The sequence below is a fragment of the Marmota monax genome, unplaced genomic scaffold (genome assembly GCF_021218885.2).
Source record: "Marmota monax isolate L192 unplaced genomic scaffold, Marmota_monax_Labrador192_F-V1.1 WCK01_AAM20220418_F8-fsc00160, whole genome shotgun sequence".
NCBI classification, from domain to species: Eukaryota; Metazoa; Chordata; class Mammalia; order Rodentia; family Sciuridae; genus Marmota; species Marmota monax.
In genome coordinates, this window is record NW_026694183.1 from 2,461,045 (window position 1) to 2,482,190 (window position 21,146).

The following is a 21,146-nucleotide window of genomic DNA, read 5'->3' on the forward strand; positions in this document are numbered from 1 at the left end:
CGCCCCTTTGACTTTTGGGTCTCTTAACCAATGAATGATAGTTGTTTTTATCTCAAGAAATCGATAAAAAAGAAAGTTCCTGCGCTTGGAAACTTAGCTGACAGGAAGAGGGGTGCGCAGCTTGGAGTCTAAGAACTACACCGCAGCAACCCGAAAGCTCCGATCCTTCCGCGGTACGTAACGCGGAAGAGCTAGGGAAAGAATTGGTGGCCTTCGGTAGTGAGGAACCGGAAAGGAGTGATAGTAGGAGAGGAAGGCTGAATACTCTGGGGAGAATGGGACAGAGAAGGACCTCAATGGCTGACGTTGAAAATCTGCTATGGAAAAATTAGAAAAAGCAGCGAGGGAAGAGGAGAGAAGGCATCTACACTGGGGGGACATAGGGGAGAAAAGGGTGGATTCTGCAAATAGAAGAGAGTCCACTTTAGAAATTGGTTGGTGAGCCCTGAAGGATAGAGGCAGATTGGGGGAATTGGATGGAGCCTCTGCGCTGGAAATGGAGAGGGGTATTTTCTGTGGGGTAATTGAGGAAGGGGGTCTAGACTGGAGTCAATGCAGAAGTAACATCTGTACTGAAATAACTAGCGAAGGAGAGCTGCACCCTAAAAGTTGGGGAACCTGCTTTGGATGATATTGGTGAGGAAGGGGTTTACAATAGAAAAGAGAAGGGTCGTCGCTGGCCGAATTGGGTCAGAGCGGCTGCACGCTTGGGAAGGAAAATAGGTCTACACTGATAATGGGAGCGAGTCCTTGGTGAAAAAGGGAGCCTTCTGGAGGATGGAAGGATAGGAAGCGATCTCCTCTTTGTACTCCAAGAAGACAGGTAAAGGGCCTGCACCGTGGCCCGTGAGAGGGAGGTGGGTCCGGGAGGCTGCCCGCGCCCAGGAGCTGCCTTGTGCGCGCAGGCCTGACCATGGGAACCCAAAAGCCGCGAATCTTGCCCTGGCTGGTGTCGCAGCTGGACCTGGGGCAACTGGAGGGTGTGGCCTGGCTGGACGAGAGCCGCAAGCGCTTCCGCATACCCTGGAAGCACGGCCTGCGACAGGACGCGCAGCAGGAAGACTTCGGCATCTTTCAGGTGCATGCACCAGGGGCGCTGGAAACCCTTAAGGCTGAGGGGGCGACTGAGAAGGCGGAGAAAACTCCCGGTGGGGGCGGGTAGTGCTAATGATGGTGGGTGGAGTTGGAAGGGAGGGGCGGGACCAGCAGGCTCGGTTGTCTGATGGTGAAGAGCGAGCAATAATGGAACAGGCCGGGTTCTGGGAATAGAACTGGGAAAGTGGGATTAGAGCTTTAAGGAAGTGCATCCTGCAAGTTGAGAGATCACTGGGGATGGGGCTTTCAGTTACAGAATTCTTGAAATATTAGACGTGAGACTTTGAGCTCTAAAGACGGGGTTATAACCACCAAATTGACACACTAGTGGTGGTAAGTCATTAAGAATGTGAGGGGAAAGGGTGCCGTGGTGGCACGCCTGTAATCCCAGCGATGTGGCAGGTTGAGGGAAGATTGCAGGTTGAGGCCAGCCTGGGGAATTTAGGGAGACCCTCTCAGAAAACAAAAAAGTCTGGGGATATAGCTCCGCGTTACAGCGCTTGCCTGGCATGCCAAGCCTTGGGTTCAATCTCCAGCGCCCTGGGGGTGGTGTGGGGGTTATGAGAAGGTAAGGGGATGTGCCACAATGAAACCTACTATTCTGTATAATTAATATACACCAATAAAAAGATTGTGAAGTGTCCGTGTTATCACAGAGGTACCCTGGGGGAGTGAAGGTCAAGTTAGACAGCTAGTAGGACCTAAAAGACTGGCTTAGAAAGTCAAGGTTTTTGAAGTTGAAAGCTGGAATCAGGAGGTATGGGTGGGGATGAGAGAGAAGCTTGGGGGTCAGAGAATTGGGGATGGAACCTTAGGGAATTGGAATTTATTGTGGGGGGAGGTGTTAGGACTGGAGGAGGCAGGGGTAGAAACCTAAAGGTGGGGGTCTAAGTCATCCTCCTCACTACCCTGATTCCACTGGTGCCCTAGGCCTGGGCGGAGGCCAGTGGTGCCTACACTCCTGGGAAGGATAAACCTGACCTGCCGACCTGGAAGAGGAATTTTCGGTCTGCCCTGAATCGGAAGGAAGTGTTGCGTTTAGCTGAGGATCGGAGCAAGGACCCCCATGACCCTCATAAGATCTATGAGTTTGTGAGCACAGGTGTGTCAAAGCCCGGCTTTTCATGGTGAGCTGGGATCTGGAGGGTCTTTCGCACCCTCTTCTACTCACTCCCTTTCTCCATAGGAGCTGGGGACTTTTCCCAGGTTGATACCTCTCCAGACACCAGTGGTGGAGGCAGTACCTCAGACACCCAGGTAAGAATGCATCCAACCCTCTTGCCCCTTAGTCTCTTGCTCTGCCCCCCTAGACCCTTCTCCCTCCCAGGCTTCCATTCCTCCCCTCCAGCCCACCTCCTGCCTGTCCAAGAAAAGGCGATTGAAATATCCACTTCTTTTTTCCTCCAGGAAGACATCTTGGAGTTACTCAATGACATGATCTTGGCCCCAGTCCCAGATACGGGCCCCCCAGGTTTGGGTGTGGTCCCTGAGCACTGCTCTCAGCTCTTGTTGAGCCCCAACTTGGAAAACCCCATGCCCTGTCCAAACCTGGCACCTCCTGAAAACCCACTAAAGCGACTGTTGGTACCTGAAGAACGTGAGTACCAGCTGGGGGTGATAGGGGCTGTGGCAGGGGCCTTGGGCACTCACCACCTCTCCATCTCTCCCCTTTCTGTCCTCCGCTGCTGCTGCTGCTCAGAGTGGGAGTATGAAGTAACTGCCTTCTACCGGGGCCGCCAAGTCTTCCAGAAGACCATCTTCTGCCCAGGGGGCCTACGGCTAGTGGGCTCAGAAGCTGGGGACAGGACACTATCTGGACAGCCAATAACATTGCCAGACCCTGGGGTTTCCCTGACAGACAGAGGAGTGATGGGCTATGTGAAACGTGTACTAAGCTGCCTAGGAGGGGGACTGGCACTCTGGCGGTCAGGGCAGAGACTCTGGGCCCGGCGGCTGGGGCACTGCCATGCATACTGGGCTGTGGGCGAGGAGCTATTCCCTGACAATGGGCATGGGCATGATGGTGAAGTCCCCAAGGACAACGATGGAGTTGTGTTCGACTTGGGGCCCTTTGTGGCAGGTAAGTCCCCTGAATGGAAAGCAGCTGGGCATGGTAGTTGAAGGCTCTGGGGTCAGGCAGTTTGGGATTGATTTCTGCACACTGGGGCAAAGAACGGGTCTGCTTTGTCAAGGCCAAGGACTGATTGCCAGAGCTGGTTTAAAGCACAGGGCCCAAAACACAGAAGGTGTTCAGGACATTAGCTACCGTTTTCATCATCATCGTTATAGTGCACACACAAACCAGTGGTAGGGCTAGGAGTGTACCTCAGTGAGGAGAGCTTGCCCAGCATACTGAGGCAATCCCCAGCACCACCACAACAAAACAGATAAACAGGAAAGAGAAAGTCATTAGGACTTCATTCTGCAATATAACTTTCTACAGTGATGGAAATGAACTGTTTTTGTGCTGTCCAGTATGGTATCCACTAGCCACACGTGAGTTTTGAGCACCTAAATGAGCCAAGTGCAACTGAGGAATCTTATATTTTATTTCATTTTAAATTAAACAATTTAAATATTATAGTCAAGGTGGCTAGCTACATATTGGACAGCATAATTTGGGGATTAAGGAGCAGTCAACACCAACTACCTTCTACTCCACACAGTATCCTTGGGGACATAGACTCCCATGCTCTGGAACTAGTTCCCCTCCTGAATCCTGGGGTACTAGGGTGGGGTGAGGGTGGGGCAGTCTTCCAGCACTACCCTGATGGGAGTGGAGGGAGAACACTTAATTTTAACATTGCAGGGACTGTCCCCACTCTGACAGCCCCTTGTCATGGTGGCAGACAGAGGGTCTTGGGTCAGGGAGGTGGTGGGGTTATTACTTGGGTTGAGCACAGTTGGGTGGATAGTGGGTCTTTTTCCCTTTCCTAATTAGGATTCTGAACCTTCAGATCTGATTTCCTTCATGGAAGGAAGCAGACGGTCACCACGATACACTCTGTGGTTCTGCATAGGGGAGTCATGGCCGCAGGACAAGCCATGGGTGAAGAGGCTTGTGATGGTCAAGGTGCCTGGATTCTGTGTTCCTGGGGCTGGGAGTGGTGGTCTTACAAAGATAAGAGGGTACTCCCAGGAACTTTGGCTTGCAGAATCCCCTATGAGAAACTCCTGTTTAAGTGCCCCTGCCATCACCAGTTCCTCATCCCCAGGAGTTTCTGGGTATCCTTTGCTTGGCTTCACCCCCACAGCCTGTTTTGAACTTTCCAGATCCTATAGAAGTTGATAGACAAGTCCTAGTGGAAGTCTAGTGGTTGAGTGTTTTCACTGACTTCTTTCTCCCCTGATCCCACAGGTGGTACCCACATGCCTCAGGGCCCTGTTGGACATGGCCCGATCAGGGGGCGCCTCCTCACTGGAGAATACCGTAGACCTACACATTTCCAACAGCCACCCCCTCTCCCTCACCTCCGACCAGTACAAGGCCTACCTACAAGACCTGGTTGAGGACATGGATTTCTAGGTCACTGGGGAGGCCTGAACCCTGACTCTTCACTTTGACCAATAAACCATTTTCCTGCTACAGCCATCACTTGTGTTTCTGGTATTGGATGTTCCAGAGCAGCCCTGACCTTCAGCTGGTTGTTATTCCTGCTGGGGTCTCAGTTTACTTTTCTGTGCAGTTATCATAACTAAGATGCTCAATGTGTGGAGACCAGGCACCATGCAGGGGACAGCTGACTCTCAATTACCTCTTTGTTTCTTACTAGGGACCTGATAAAGAGATGACAGTCACCCCCATTTTACAAACCAAGACACTGAAGTTTGGAGAGATAGAGGTCACAAAGTGAGAAACAGACTGGGTCAGATTCCAGGGCCACCTCTGGGCCTATACTCTATGAAGGACACCCAAAGGCCCTGTCTTGCCTATGAATAGTTTGGGCAGATGTCCCTTCTTTCTGGGCCTAGGGCTCCCCTTTGTTGAGAGCCAGAATGGAAAACTGTGAAGGGGCTCAGCACCTACCCCTGGAGTCTCTGAAACCTGTGTATCCCAGTGACCCTGGGTCCTTCCACTCCTCCTAGCTGGGCTGCTTTTCTGGGAAAGGGGAATGACAGAAGCCGGGGTAGCCAACTCACCATTTGGCCTACCTACTTTATGCCTCAGTCTCCCTCTCAGGAGAGAGGATTAGATCACCCCAGCCTAAAATGGCCACTGAAAAGAAAATTCAACACGATGGGGCAAAGATCCTGCATTTGGGGACAAATCCAAGGGAGCCAAAAAAGCACCCTGATGCCCTCAGCTCAGAAGACATTGGGGACATGTCTAGACCTTCCTTCCTATCACCACCACTTTTGATCAACAACTTTTGATTATTATGCTAAATGCTTCACCTGCTTGTGACTTGTGTAATCCCACAGTACCCACTTTACAGATAGGGAAACTGAGGCCCAGAGAGGGCCATGCCCTTGCCCTAGGTCACATAGTCTGGTCTCTGCTTCCTACACTCACACATAGGCCAAGACTCCTGAGTATCCCTCCCTAACTCTCCTAATTTGTCTCTGGGGGAAAAAAAGCTAAAATAATGGGGATGGGGATAACATTTCATGAAATCTTTAATGAAATTGGGGGAGGGACACGAACAGAAGGGAGAGGAAATGGGGACAGGCTTGGGGCAAGGGAGATGGGCAGAAGCTGGGCAGGGCAGGGGCTCTCCTCTTCCCTGCAGCAACCCTCCCCCAATCATCCCACTGATGGGGGAGGGAAGGAGGGAGACGGAGCCATAAATATGTCCAGAATCTCAAAGAGGCGAAGGGTAGAAAGAGTGGCTGTGGTGGGAAGGGGGGTCTCAGAGAGGAGGGAGGGGCAGGCCTGGGCCACCCTTGTCAGGGGGCCCTGGCTCCTTGGGCGGCCGGGGGGGCCCTGGAGGATCCCCAGGCTTGCGGCCGTGTTTGCGGAAGTAGCGGTAGCGCTGGACGTAGGCCCGTACCAGGTTGCTCACCTTCACTGGGTTGATCTCACCGCTTTTGCTGTGGCAGATCTGGGAAGCCAGGGGGCACCTGGAGTCACTGCCAGCCCCCTGCAGCCCCCTTCACCTGGGACTACTGAGCAGCACAGTTTGGGCCTGGGATGGGAGCCACTCCCCCAATGACTAGACCAATGCCCACACTTGGACCTGCTAACAACGGGTTCCCCAGTTGCCAAAATGAGCCCAGGTGGCCCTGAGGAAATCCTGTCATCCTCCTCACCTGCAAAACCACCCCCTCATTCCCATCTCCCCACGTGCATACGTCAGTCTGACAGATCTCGCTGCAGCACCTGCCCCCCTGTGCACCCCACCTTGTGGACAGCCTTCCTCAGGATGTCCTTGTATTCCTCCTTGGTAATGTCCTTCTTCTGATAGTACGGCTTGATGGCCAGCTTCACCTCTTCCACTGCCCGCTCCTGTGTGTGCAGCTTCTTCAGATACTGGTGCATTGGTGACAGGGTAGGAGAAAAGGGACAGCAAGGCCCAAATGAATGCCTGTGGAACCTCCAGGCCTCCACTCACCTCTGCAAGCCAGCTTAGCCTCCTTGACCATCTAGCTAGGCCCAACCACACTGGCCCACTGGCAGAAGAGCTAGGAGGTAGAAGTCCTATTTAGGGTCTGCCTTGTGTTCTCTTTGCCACAGTCATACTAGCCCACTGGGCATCTCTACACTAGACCCTAAGCTGTCCCAGGCCTGGTCATAACAGGACACATGTATCCCCTCCCTCACAGTCCAGTGGGGAGATAAATGTTAGCCAAGCAATTACAACCAGAAAAAAAAAAATTTTTTTTTGTGGGGGTGGTGCTGGGGATTGAATTCAGGAGCACTCAACCACTGAGCCACATCCCCATTCCTATTTTGTATTTTATTTAGAGAAAGGGTCTGAGTTGCTTAGCACCTCACTTTTGGTGAGGCTGGCTTTTTTTTTTTTTTTTTTTAATATTTTTTTAGTTGTAGATGGACACAATATCTTTTATTTATTTATTTTCACGTGGTGCTGAGGATAGAAACCAGTGCCTCACACATGTAAGGCAAGTAAGTGCTCTACCATTGAGCTACAACTCCAGCCCCAAGGCTGGCTTTGAATTCGTGATCCTCCTGTCTCAGCCTCCTGAGCCGTTGGGATTTTAGGCATGCACCACTGCACCCAGCCAAACCCTTTCTTTTTTTTTAAATATACATGACTTTTCCTAGTTTTTTTTTTTTTTTTAAATATATATCTTGGGGCTGGGATTGTGGCTCAGGTAGAGCGCTCGCCTAGCACGTGTGAGGCACTGAGTTCGATCCTTGGCACTACATAAAAATAAAATAAAGACATGTGTCCATCTATAAATTAAAATAAATATTTAATATATTTATTATTTTATTTATTTTTTATATGGTGCTGAGGATCAAACCCAGTACCTCACAAATGTGAGGCAAGTGCTCTACCGCTGAGCTCCAGCCCCCAGCCAACCACTTTTAATTAAACTTTTTAGGGCTGTGGTATGAAAATGTCACAAGATCTTCGGCAAGGTGGTGGTGAGTCCCGGTTTGGGTTTTCATAACCCTGCCCTGACTCCTGATGGATGGCAAGATGGTGGGGCACTTAGGGGAGCCAGCATTCTGGCAAGAAGCAACTCAGGTTGTATAGATGGCACACTGGCACTGGAGTCCTGGTCTACCACTCCTGTAGGCAACCAAACTCTGTAGCTTGTCTGTAAAATGCCGCAGTACCTATGGGAAGGACTAAGGTGATGTTCACTGAGAACACAGCACAGGCTAGACACAGCATGGACTCAAAGGGAGCTGGATTATTGGGGAATAGGAGAGAATGTTGAGCCTCATAGAAGAGGCTCTGCCCTGGCCAGCAGGCTAGAAGTCTACACAGCAGAGCTGAAACAGTGGCACCCCTGCCTCAGTGAAATATTTGCAAAAGTCGCTGGGAATTGCCAAAAGGGGAACAAATATTGTTCAGCAGAGGCCCCCTACCAAGCACAAGAGACAATCCCTTAGCAACACCACCAGGGAGGTCCCTTTCCTGATCCAGACAACTCTAGCCTCTGCCCCAGGACCAAAACACATGGGAGCAGGCAAAGGATCCTGGGAAGAGAAGGGATATATGGCTACAGTGGGGCAACATCTTGGATGACATGGCCACAAGGATGCAAACTGATGAGCTGCTGGGGAGCTCTATTGAAGGACTTCTCAGGTTTTCCCAGCCCAACAGAAAGTGGGTTTCTAAAGAGATACAGTCAAAAGAAAGAGAATGTTCCTCCCATCCCAAATGTGGAAACAGAAGACAGGAGAGGACAGACCTACTGTCAGAGCACCACAGCACATAGCACATGCCATGGACAAAGACCAGCTACACTATGGCCCCAATGTTTCTCACATGGGGATTTCTATGGGGCTTCATCTGGCTTTCCCTTTGGCACCCTCTACTAGACAGGTAAGGGTAGGCAGGGTTATTGGATGAGAAAGACATGTAGCTAGACCTGACCTAGCGGTAAATAGCTTCTGAGCCCCAAGAGTAGGAACTGAAAAACCCATGTCTGTATTTGCCTGGCAGCCATTCCTCTTCCCTTTATCTGGGAACATTTTCTTGACTTCTTTTGAAAATAACCCCCTCCCACTTACAAAGAGAAAGAGGGCAAGAGAACAACAAGTAACTGAGTGGCAGACTTGTCTGTGTGTGACTGTGTACATGTGGGTATATTTACATACACACACATATTCATAATGTGCTATTAATGTGCTATATATATATTATACATGTATTACACACACACACATACAATTTTCTTTAAAAACCTGCCAGCCCCCTTTCCCATTCATCCATTCTAGTGGAAATTTAGTTTCTTATTATTTAATAACTGATTAATACACTTCTCCAGGGCCCAGCTCACCTTGTCTGTGTCCCCTCGTCCCTCGGAGCTGCTGCTGCCCTCTCTCTTGTCAGATGCAGCGGCCAGCCCAGTGGGGGTGGGTGGCGTAGAGCCACAGCCCCCCAGGGGGAGACTGCCAGGAAGCAGGTAGCTGGAGGGGCCAGGTGGTAGACCCAGAGAGGTGGGCACAGGAGCTGGGGCCACCCCCAAACCTGAGGGTGGTTTCCGGTGGCTGAGGATCTGTGGGAAAAGGTGGCGGGTGGGAGGCAGGGAGAGTTGCACAAGATGAGCAAAGAGTAAAGGGAGGTGGAAGGGAAAAAGGAACTTATACCCTCACTGTTCCCACCCTGATTTTCCAACACATCTAGGGCAACACGGTCCTCTTCTGGCCAATACCTTGCCCCAAGGCCTGCTGGGAGTTGTAGTTCTTCTCCTAACCAGAGGCAATGGACAAAGGAAAGGTCTGTGGGGACTCTTCCCTAGGGAAGCCCACCTGGTTGGTGGCCTGGATCAGCTCCTGGGCCTTCGCTCGGCTTGCCAGGTTGGCTTCTTCCATCTTGAAGAGAAGTGCAGTCACTGCAGGAGGTGCAGAGGTAATGACATAGACATCAGGAGATAACAGGAAAGGAGATGGTGAACCTCACCTAGCCACCTGCTACTTTCTCCCACCCTTGGCCTGTAAGCCATAAGGCTTCACATACTTAGAACAGGAAAAAGGGGCCTCTGCCACTAAGAGAATCCAGCCTCAAAAAAAAAAAAAAAAACAGAAAAATAAAAATCACCCCTTACCCTGAATGTTCTTAGGACTTAAGTGTGTGTGCATGATTAGGGAGAATATGATACCATGGTTACCAAGTGACAAGATGGTGGGAGACTGAGACTGTGTCCTACCCACCCCTACCTTCCACTCATGGAGTCCCAGCCTCTCCCCTTAACTCTGCAATCTGGCAGAGTCAACTGCCATCCCCTAAGGGACATAGTGCCCTGTTCAAACCATCTTTTCTGATTCTTCTATCCTAGTCTGGCTCTAGGGAAACCCCAGATCCAATGGCTCCTTCAGTCTGTGCTGGCTGCCATCTGTTCCTATTTGCCCTGCTCTCTCCCAGAATGCCCTGACACTTAGATGCCTCTGGAAAGACCCTGATGGGTCCTCAACCACCAGCCCATGTCCCTACATTCCTACCCCTCCCAGGGCATCCCCTTTGCCTTTAAACATGTATCCACCAGTTCCTATCCTTGAACCTTTCTCATCTGCACACCACCCCACCCCTGCCAGCTGAACACTCACAGGCCAGGACGCCACTGGTGGTGCAGTCCACACCAGCCGGTAGGTTCCAGGGCATGGGCGGGGGCAGTGTGGGCAGCTGGGAGACACGGGTTGCTGGCCCATCCTCTGCCCCTGAGTCTCCAGCTGTGGACCCTGCACTGGGAGCAGTGCTAGGGGCAGCTGCAGCTGTGCTGGTGGCTGTGGTGGTCGCAGGCTGTTGCTCCTCCTCCTCCTCCTCCTCCTCCTCCTCCTCCTCCTCTTCTTCCTCTGCCCCACCTCGAACCCCAGCCTCTTCAGTAGCCTCTTCAGGCAAGAAGGAGACCTCAGGAGTCTTACAGCTACTATCCACAGTCTGTGAGTCTGGAGTGAGTGCAGGGGGTGGAGGGGCTGCCTTGGGGGGCGGGGTGCTAGGGGCCTTGGCTGCCCGCTCCTCCCCAGACCAGGAAGTCTCCTCTGCCCCCTTGGTTCCAGCAGCTTGACTACAACTATCTGCCTTGGATTTCTTCAGTGACACAGGGCCCCCACTGCCGCCACTGCTGCCTCCACTGCGGATCTTTTTCCTGGTCTTGGATGGCTTGGTCTTTCCCTTGGTCCCCTTGGCTTTCTTGGCCCCAGCCTTGGCCTTGATCTTGGTCTTTTTGGGCTTGGTGCTGCCTGGAGCAGCTTTGGCTACCTCTGTGGGAGCCCGCTCATCAGGCTTGAGGAAGGGGGAGCGGCTCTCCCGATCACGGCTGAACTTGACTCCGATGGAGCCCAGGCCACCAGATGCAGCATCCTTAGCTGGGGTGGTGCTGCTGACACCTTCCCGGATCAGAACTGCCACCTTGGACTGCAGCTTCACTTTCCGGGAGGAACAGGAGGAGGAGGAGGAGGAGGAGCCTGAGCCACTGCTGACCAGAGGCTTTGGTGGGGGCCCTGAGGAAGGTGCTGACTCCTTGGGAGGCCGGGCCTTCTTAGACGACCTGTCCCTCTCCCTGTCTCTGTCCCTGTCCCGATCCCGGTCCCCCCCATCAAGAGCCTTCCGCCGAGAGCCCTTCTCCCGGGAAGAGGAAGAGGAGGAGGCAGCCCCTGAGCGCCGACGGTCCTTCTCACTGCTCTTGCCACCCCGCTCTTCCCCACTCAGTCCCTCTGAGTCGTACAGGACCTCACGCTTGGGTGATGAGGCTGGGGCCGGTGAGGGTCCTCGGGGGTCGGACTTGTCAAGCCGGCCCACAGTGATGGTCCGCTTGATGGCGAAGAGATCATGGTCCGTGAGGTCCTGGATAGAAGGCGGCACGGCCCCCCGGCGGCGGCTGTCCCGTTCTCCGCTTGCCGAAGTGGAGCCTGAGGGCTGCTGGGTGGGCACCGGTACTTTCTCGCCTCCATCCCCAGACCGCTTTTCACCCCGGGAACGTGAGCGCTTCTTCTTCTTCTTGCTGCCGCCACCATCCCGATGCTTGCCTCGATGCCGCTCACGCCTGGAGGATGACGACGAGGAAGTGGCCGGGGGCGGAGAGGCTGAGCGCCGCCGTCTCCGTCGTTTCTCCCGGGACCGTGACCTGCGGCTACCCCCGCGGCGGCGGTCTGAGCTGCGCGAGCGGCGACGGGCAGAGCGGGACCGGGAGCGGCGGCGGGCGGACGATGAGGTGTGGGAGCCTGGCTTGCGGTCCCGAGAGCGGTGCTTCTTGGAGTCCCAGGGGGAGGCCGGTGCCGGTGGGGCAGGCTGGGTGCCAGAGGAGGATGAGGCTGCCTCCTTGGCCTCGCCCCCGCTGCGCTTGCGCTCCCGCCTGGACTTCTTGCGAGTGGGTGGGCCCACAGCGGAGGCAGCAGTCGCAGTGGCGGTGGTCGGGGAGGGCGAGCGCTGGCGGTAGCGCTCCCGCCGCTGGGTCAGGATTTTGCGGCGGAGGTCCAGGCCGCCCCAGCGCGTGTCGGCAGCAGGTGGCGCGGGGGCCGGCTCCCCTAGGTCCACCTGTAGAGCTCCCTCGCCATCGGACTCCGCGTGCAGAGACAAGAAGTCATCCCCCTCAGGGGCCCGAGGAGCAGGAGGTTGGGGCAGGGGCTGGGTTGCAGGGGTGACCGTGGAGGCCGGAGGAGGCCGGGGGGCCCTGCCACTGGCCCTGAAGAGGGAGAGCGCCACCCTGGGCTCTTCCTCTGGCTGGACGATCTCACCCTCCTCAATCTCTGAATCGGCAGGTGGCAATAGTGGTGGAGGGAGAACAGCTCCACCAGCTGTCACCACCTCCACAGAGACCTTGCCTTCCCGACAGGCCTCTGCCTCTGTCCCTACCACAAAGACACGCCGTCGGGTGGCTCCATCTGCTCTCGTGGAGTCCGCTTGGGGTGGTGTTCCAGGGGCTGGAGTTGGCTGTGGGGGCTGTGGGTCCGGGTGGGGACTCTCATCACCTGGGAAGTCCTGGCTCAGGCTATTATCATCATAGATGCCTGCCAGGGTCTCAGAGATGCGGCTGATGCTCTGGGACAAGCCTTCCTCCTCCTCCTCTTCCTCCTCCTCCTCTTCTTCCTCTTCCTCTTCCTCCTCCTCCTCCTCCTCAGGTGAGGGAGTCCCAGCTGATGAGCTGGGGTTGGAGCCGGTGGGCTCAAAGGGATCATACTTTTGCTCTGGAGCAGGTGGTGGGGAATAGGCCTCATCGGTGGGGTGGAAGGGGTCATAGATGTCAAATCGGGGGGCAGGAGGAGCTGGGGGGGCAGGTGGGGGAGGAGGAGGAGGAGGGGAAGGGGAGGATGAAGAGGGAGAAGGGGATGGTGAAGAGGAGGCAGAGGAGGGGGCAGGGGGTGGAGCAGGGCCCCCATCTCCTGTGCCCAGGGTGAGGAGGTGGCGGGCACAGGTGGGTTGAGAAGAGTGAGACTGTGGAGAAACTGCAAAGGAATAGGGCAGACAAGAGACATTGTCAGGGGCACTCCTTCCTGTCCCCCGGTGGAGGGGCCTGCAGGGAGGTCTGTGCCCATCACTGGCCCTCCCACTGACACTCACTGCACAACCAGGTGCTACTCAAGTGCTTTTCGTGGGTGCCATCTAGAGGATGCTCCTAACCCTACTCCAAAAGTACATGACCCTTGGGGCATGGGAGGCATTTGAGGGAGAGAGCTGAGTATCATTCCCATGGGCAGGCAATAGAGAGCAGGGACCAACCAGGGTGCAAGCCCAGTCAATAGGGCGCTCAAGCCTGCACTCTCAGGCTGTAACAGCATCACACACTAGCCCTTGAAGCCTAGGAACCACCTTGACCAATAGTGGTAACATCATCACAGCAGAAACAGGCTGGAGCAGGAAAGCCAGGGTTCAACCCAAGTCCACCTCCAAGGCCAAAGCAAGCCCTGGCTTGTGATGCCAACTGCCTGCTGTGGGAGTCTACCCCATTTTTGTGGAGACAAATATGAAGCTGAGAAGGTTAAATGGTGGTCCAAACCAAGGAGGTTGCAGACCTCCCGTGCCTAGACAGCTGAAATCCTCCCAAGCTCTCCACTCTGACATGAGCCCCACCCAAAGGGCCACACCTGCTCCCGACTCAAAGATACCACTAATAGCAATGACTAGAGTTGGCTCCTTCCTCTGGGCCAGGCACATGCTTTGCAGATCACTTCCTTAGTTCACCTTTCTAAGACCCCTCTGCACTAAGCGCTACACTCTGGATGTCAAATGTCACACAAGTGGAGACAGTTAATAGGCTGTGCCAAAAGTGAGGAGCTGGGCCTAGATTCAGATGTACGCATCTGCACATGGGGGCTGTTCTCTCAACCACACCACCAGGTCCCTGCCTTGCCAAGGGCACCAACATGGTCAGGTGAGGACAGTACCAGGAAAGCAAGGGGCTTACAAGGGCAGCTCTAGAGCCACCTTGTATTCAGATCAAGATTCCTGTCCTCACCAGTAATGTGACCATGGACAATGGCTCGACCTGTTTGCCTCAGTTTCCTCATCTACAAAATGGAACTTGGTTCATTTATTCAACACATTTTTACCAATCCCCTATTTGTGCCAGGCTCTGTTCCAGTTACTAGGGATAAAAAGCAGTGAGCAAAACAGATAACAATCCAGGCTTTCTGGGAGCTTATGCTAGAGAGGGGAGAGGGAAAGACAGGTACCAAGTCTAGCTCATAGGCTGTCAGCTGCTGAGGTGCCTGGAGAATAAGGAAGCAGGCAAACCTGTGTTCACCCCGCACAGGTGACAGCAGGATTCAGGGAGTGGTGATGGCACCTAGTGCCCAAAGAAGACCTGGAGAGTGTGAGCACCTGTTTGCCCTTGTCATTACCACCACCTTCAGCACAACACAGTTGAGAGACTACAGTAATCCAGAAACAAAGAATGACACTTTCTCAAATAACCTCTATAACAGGACAGGATTATGATGATTTTGTTCTTTTTCCTGAAGTTTTAGTATTTTTCAAAGGAAAAAGACAAAAAGTCAACTGGAATTAAAAAATAGGGGTGGGGCTAGGCACTGTGGCACACACCTATAGTTCTACCTACTGGGGAGGCTGAGGCAGGAGGATTGCTTGGACCCAGGAATTTGAGGTGAGCCTGGGCAACACAGTGAGAATCTTATCTCAAAAAAAAAAAAAAAACAGAGGCTGAGAGTATAGCCCAGTCAAAGATCACCTGCCTAGCATTCACAAGTTCCTGGCTTAGATCCCTAACACCACAAAAAATAAGTAAAAGATGAAATATAACTCAGAGCCCCCTAAAAATAACTATTAGGTCTTGGATACATCTATGTCACTCTTAAGGTCCAGGCATCAAATACAGTATTTTGCCTGTTTCTGGAATGAAGGTTTATTGGAAAGCTGCCCTACCGTTGTTTACTTATCCTCTACAACCTCTGATTTAAGAGAAATTTCAAAGCACACTTATGGGCCCACAAGAATGACATGGGCCTAGGCACCATGTGTCTAAATGTAACCTGGCACAGGGGGTATATAAGCCACATTCATTAAGGGAACTGGTGTCATGGCTGATATGATGCCACGTCTGAGACAGATACACCGTCTACCCCTCTCTACCTCCTTGAACATGTGTGTGCATGCAGAAGTGAAATCTAAACTAATAGGAGTCCCAGGGATCAGCAGCATGTTGTTAAAAAAGCAAATTCCCAGACTCCCCCTCAGACTGCAAAATCAGAATCCCTGGGCCTAGTGATGTCCATATTACTAAATATCTCAGATGTAGGCTCAAGTTGGAGAAGCACTGGTTTAAGCTACTCATGGGGGTCTATTGCCATGTGCAAGGTTAGGGAGCAGATTCTTACTTGCACAGTACACACTGTAGAAATAAAAAGCGTGGGCTTTAGACTCAGGCCCACCTTAGCCGAAGGCCTGGGTCCACTACTAAGCACCTGGCTGTGACGTGGATCAAGTGCCTTCTCACTTGCTCACTGTTCACTCCTCTGGAGGACGGAGACTCTTGAGCTCCCCTCCTGGGGAGAGGAGTTCTCAATGTAGTGACACCAATAGTTGGCACTGGACACCAAGGGTTTCACAAGTGCTCATTGCTCCTACTCAGTCCATCCCTACAGCATCCATTTTTATTTTACATATACCTGTGTGTACACATAACTTTTACTGCAATCCCACATGAAAAAAGTTAAGTATTTTTGTATAAATGACATGATTATCACTACTACTGTTACTAAAAACAGCTGACTCCCACATAAATCCAAGACCACCTGCCCATCTCTGCCCCAGCCTCACATACCCGTTTTGCCTGTCCTCCAGGCCCTGAGACGGGGCAGCAGGCTGGGCACAGATAGGGGGATAGGATCCCTGTCCCCAATTCGGACCTCGGCCACCAGCTCCAGCATGTCCTCACTTCTGCAAGGCGGAAGGAGTAGTTGAGCCTCAGGGATGCTGCGGCTCTCAGATCAGGGCGATCCCCATTCCAACAGCCCAATGGCCCAATTACTCACTCGCCAGGCCGTAGGTCTAAGCGGCTGGGAACCCAGGTATCCGGAGGATCCAGGATGCTTACTAGCCCCGTGAGGAAGCTGTCTGCAGCCATGTCCAACACCTGGAGTAGGCCAGGAGGGGCTCCATGCTGTGAGAACTCAAATATTATATCCCCAGTCCCTAAGCTCTCAGGAACCACTGAGACCCCAAGAAAACTCAGGGTCATACCTATTCCCTTATGCTGCCTGCTATCAGAAATTAAGACCCAGAGATCAAGCCCCCAGAACTTCCTGTCGTCCTCTGTCAGGACCCCAGATCCAGGAGATTGGTTGCCTTCCCCATTCCTCCAAAACCAGGAGTGAAGGTACCCAGCCCCTCTTACTCACAGTAGCCGTGTCAGTTCCCCCTGACTCCTGGGGACGGGGCTCTGACCGTGGGCTCCGGCAGCGCCTCCATCGAAGGCCATGACACCGAGAACCATCTAGAAAAAGAGATTTGCATGGGGATTGGAGACAGAACTAGTCACAAAGACCTCCTGGGGGGGGGGGAGCCTGTTCTAGTGCTTGACAATGGAACCATGCATCACCTCCCAACTCAGGCCCTGGAAGGCTTCCCAACAGCCTCTTCTGGGGCTTCTCATTCACCCAATTGTTCTCATGCTCACAGGATGAAGTCCACATGCTTCAGCTTGATGTTCAGCCCCTGCTGCAACCCAGTCTCCACAGACTTCTCCTGTTCCCCCTCATATCCTACCACCCTGCTCACACCCTCCCGCACCTAGCCCCAAGGAACCACAGCCAGTCCCTTAATGCCATGCCCTTGTGCCACATACCTGCTGCCCCCTTGCCTAATAGGCTTCCCTCCAATCAGACAACTCTGATACATTCATCAAGACCCAGCACACCTGTTACCCTCCTAGGAAGCCTTGCTGACCTTCTCCCTCCATGCTAGTTTGGGGAGCTCTCCTGCCTTCTCATAGTGCATCGGGCTACCTCTAGGCTGTGACTGTCTCTCCCCTGCTCTGGACTGTGGGCTCCTCAAAGGCAGCTATGAGGTCCAGCCTATCTTTGGCTCCCTGTGCCCAGCACAAGGATGGTACCCAGTAGTCCCAGGAAAAGCTTATCCAAATGATATAAGGATAAAGAATGCAGAGAAGGTGAGGCTGAAAAGAACCAGAACCCACCATACCTTTATCATTCGGCAGATCCCCCTGCAGGGAGCTTCCCACAGCCTGCTGAATGGCCCGCTGGGGAAAAAGGGGGTGGGTGGGGGGTGGAAAAACCAAGAGTCAGAGGTCTCAGGTAAACTACCCTCTGCAACCTCTGCTGCTTGGGAGACAAAACATTCCAGACACCCCTACCACCAAGCAGGAGTACTGAGCCAAGAATGCAGGCCCCCAGCTTCCTCCCTGGTCTCCTCCCCATAGGCCCTGAAGACAGGGCCCTGGAATCTGGACTCCCAGCACTTCCTCCTCCCTCAGCTCCAGGAGTCCAGCAGCCTCACCAGAATAAAGGCAGAAGGAGAAAGTGTGGGGTCTCTATCAGGTGGACCATCACCCCGATCCTCGCCTGACTCCTCTGTCTTTCCTCGAGACTCATCTTCTTCCTCCATGGTCACCTGGTGGTCAAGGGGCAACAGTGTGGAGTGGAGGCCAGGGAAGGGGATGAAAGCAGAGGATGGATGTGAAGACCTCAAGGGCCTCCAACAGTGCCTCCATCAGCATCCTCTTCGGCATCCCTCCTCCTTTACTTTATCCCAGTCTATCCTGTCCTTGGGAGAGTGCATACACACATGGACTAGAGCAATTCTTTCTTTTCCTGGCTTTCACCTGTCAACAGGTCTCCTCGGTCACCTATTTCAAGATCTTGCTCCCTAGTTCCCATGGCTCCCCAACATCCTATCCAAACTTCAAGACCTCACTCCTTACCCTCATAGGACTAACACAGACTTTTTTTGTGTGTTGTGATTTCAAACAGTGTGTTCCACAGTCCCATAAACCCACCTTTCCCAAACTGATAATATACAAGCGTACTAGACATCATCCAATGCCAGGTACCACATAGCTTCACAGGGCATCAATTATCCTCGATGGTGAGGGACCAAAGAATTTTTATTTATATATTAAAAAATGGAGCCGTGAGATTAGTCTGCAAAATCTGTAATGCCACTTTTAAAGCAAAAATGCTAAAGAAAGGCATGCTTTCCCCTAGTCTCATGGAGGCACTTGCCTGTTACCTTGTTGCCTATCCTGTGAAGCCCTGGCAATGCCACAGAAATTCTTAAGATTACAGTGCCAGTTAAGCAGCTGAAAGAGCATCCTTTAGACTGGCAGATGTCCTGATTAGAACTTCAGAAAATATGAATATTACAGCTGTGAGCTTTGTCATAACTGACAAATCCGCTGCTCAGAAAACAATACCCAATGTCAAAATTCCTAGAAAGCTTCAAAATCCCTGAGCCATACTCTGTGCTTATCTGTAAATGGCAAAATAGTAGCATCTATCTCAGAGAATAGCTGTGAGAATTAAAAGTCACAGACTCATTAGCACATCCAAAGTGCTCAATACACATTAATAGTAATTATATCGTTAGTTCTTAATGTCCAGTTTTCCCCTACATCTGTCTCCCCCACTTCCTCTGCTACAAATCTGTGAAGAAAAGACCTCAGCACCGGTCTCTGACTTACTACAGATTTTTCAAGCTGTGCCCAATCTTCCATTCACATATTTAACCTCACAATACTCTAAAAGTCTGCCTCTTCTCTAACCCCTCACAGACACATCTTGCCCTGTTATACTGTATCCCAGTTTCTCTCGCCAACATTCAATACCCCTAGTCTTGTGGACAGTTCCCAGCCCCATAGCTGCTCTCCAGCACCTCCTAGGAAGCACATGCTACCTAGAATAGTCACATATCCAAGATCTCCTGCCTACAGACTTGAAGACCCACAAACCCTCTGCAGCATATTACTCTTGAGTCATGCTCTCAGCTCCTTAGATCTTTCAGACATTAGAAGGTTCTGCAGATAACTGTAGTTCTCAAACTAGAGTCCGGGAGCAGTTTAGTACATCACAAATAGCTTGTTACAAAAAGTAAATAGAACATAACAAAAATTCTTCACAGTGCTTCACAAGTAGTAAGAGGAAATATCAATTCATGGATCTTGCATATTAGTTACATGCATATGTTGTTATGCACTGAGTTTCAATGAGAAATGTGTTCCTGACTGCCAATCAAGGTTAAAAGAATTTGAAAAGCACTGTGCTGGGTAAGTGTAGAAGACCTTACAGACCCTCTCAAACTTTCATGGACTAATTCTAACTTTCTTTACAGCTCCAGGACAATGCAAAAAATTTAAGCAATTTTCATGTGAATTACTTTCTGAAGGGCAAGTACATTTGAGCTGGGCAAAATATCCAATACTCTATTTTGCACTATTCTCCACATGTTTATCTGGCCCCTAAAGGCATTTGAGTTTGCTTCAAGCATAGAAATTGGATTCTTGCAATTCCATCAAAGCCATCCTAGATGGTTCCAGGTCCTTCTAACTGCCCCCAGGCTCCTGTCACCCAGATCAGATACTTGGAGACCCATCCATGATTCTTAATACACCACAATATTTGCCTCCCATCCCTGGTGGGGGGTGGGAGGGGAAAAAATTTCATTCCTCGAGGTGGCCTTAAGCGACTTTTCTACCCTCAGAGTTCTTCCAGGCATGATAAATAGTCAGACCTATGTAGATCAGCCGCATCCACAGACCAGCCCATGTAGACACTTTCCAGTCCTAACAGACATACCCCAGGTTCTGTAGGTAGCTTTGCAGATACTCCTCAGCTCTTGAAGACCTCCTTCACCCCTGGGACACAGCTCAAGATCTCAAGATGGCCCCAAAACACTCAGCAGACCCTATCCTCCGGTCTGCCTATAAAGACGAGCTACAGTGTCTACAGACACTACCCAAGTCAGGTATATGATGGAGAGCAGGCCCTAGGCCCGGTCCAAGCCCTACGGACGCCCCCAGTCCTCTCAGGGACACCCCGTAGACGCCCCCTGGTACCCACAGACGCGTCCAGGGGCCCTGAGAAGGCCCCCTGCTCGGCGCCAGGCTTCGCCACCGCAGCCGGGTTCGAGACTACGCCGCTAAGCCCTCCAGGCCCCGTGGCGTGGCGGGGGCTACCCCGGGACAACTAGCAACCCGACTCCGCCCCGCCCACCCCAATAGGCCCGAGCCCCGCGGCCCGGACCGCCGCCGCCATCTTACCCCGCCGCTCGGGCTGCGGCTCCGGCCCCAGCGCGGGGCGGGGCGGGATGGGGCGGGGCTCGAGAGCAAAGGGGGGAGTGGGCGGAGCTAAAGCGCCGCCGAGCTTGCCGGGATTTCAAGTACCGAACACGGTGCCCTGAAGGCGGGCAGGAAGAAAACCGGACTCGGTTTCCCAGCAGGCGATGGGGTACATGGAGCGGGGTACGCGCGACGCACGCCGGGATGCGTAGTCCGCGTACCGCCACCGTCGCGCGGGGACAGCAAGGGGGTGAGAGGTGAAGTGGGCGGAGTTGCTGTGGCTCGCGGTGAGACCCCACAGTCCCCTGCGCGCGCGGGGAAAGGACGGCGGAATCGGAAGTGGCGTAAAATATTGCTCAGCAGAACAGATGCAAGGGAATTGTAGTTCCACCGAGTGAGCAGTACTGGCTGGAAGTCGCCCCGCCCACATTCTAGAGATCATAGAATCCAGATCCCGCAATACCCCCTCTAAATTTAGAACCAAGGAGCTGGACTCTTCAGCCTCCTCACTTGGGATAGAAAAGTCGGAATTCTTAATTATTTCACAGCAGGATTTTCCTTCTTCAGGAATCAGTCCTCCTTTCTCAAATCCAAGTCAGGAGCTTCGGCCTTTCCCCTTTCAGACTATTCCAGGTATCAGGCTCACATTTGATAGGAACGCAAGAGTTCGGGTTCCCTCACACAGAATTCAGGGCTCCCAGCCTCCAACAGGCCCGCAGTTCCCT

General features: G+C 52.7%; 2 protein-coding genes across 3 annotated transcripts; one reads left to right on the forward strand and one right to left on the reverse strand.

The window, feature by feature from the left end:
- The first annotated feature begins 31 nt into the window (after window positions 1-31).
- Irf3 (interferon regulatory factor 3) lies at window positions 32-4,687 on the forward strand. The gene is made up of 7 exons (XM_046465952.2): window positions 32-1,078; window positions 2,026-2,197; window positions 2,282-2,352; window positions 2,503-2,692; window positions 2,795-3,175; window positions 4,053-4,168; window positions 4,454-4,687. Exons 1-7 carry the CDS (start codon window positions 914-916, stop codon window positions 4,619-4,621), a joined length of 1,263 nt encoding a protein of 420 aa, XP_046321908.1. The 5' UTR covers window positions 32-913; the 3' UTR covers window positions 4,622-4,687.
- A 1,007-nt stretch (window positions 4,688-5,694) lies between these two features.
- On the reverse strand, window positions 5,695-20,489 carry Scaf1 (SR-related CTD associated factor 1). Of its 2 annotated transcripts, none has more exons than XM_046465951.1 (11): window positions 20,404-20,489; window positions 17,646-17,759; window positions 17,331-17,388; window positions 16,529-16,623; window positions 16,163-16,263; window positions 15,952-16,067; window positions 10,283-13,117; window positions 9,488-9,570; window positions 9,016-9,234; window positions 6,437-6,565; window positions 5,695-6,137 (listed from the first exon to the last, which is right to left on the reverse strand). In XM_046465951.1, the coding sequence occupies exons 2-11, from the start codon at window positions 17,751-17,753 to the stop codon at window positions 5,946-5,948; spliced, it is 3,936 nt and encodes a 1,311-aa protein (XP_046321907.1). In that variant the 5' UTR covers window positions 17,754-17,759; window positions 20,404-20,489; the 3' UTR covers window positions 5,695-5,945. The 2 variants fall into 2 exon arrangements, with proteins under 2 accessions (XP_046321907.1, XP_046321906.1); XM_046465950.2 differs by lacking the exon at window positions 20,404-20,489 and adding an exon at window positions 19,940-20,366.
- Window positions 20,490-21,146: the final 657 nt, after the last annotated feature.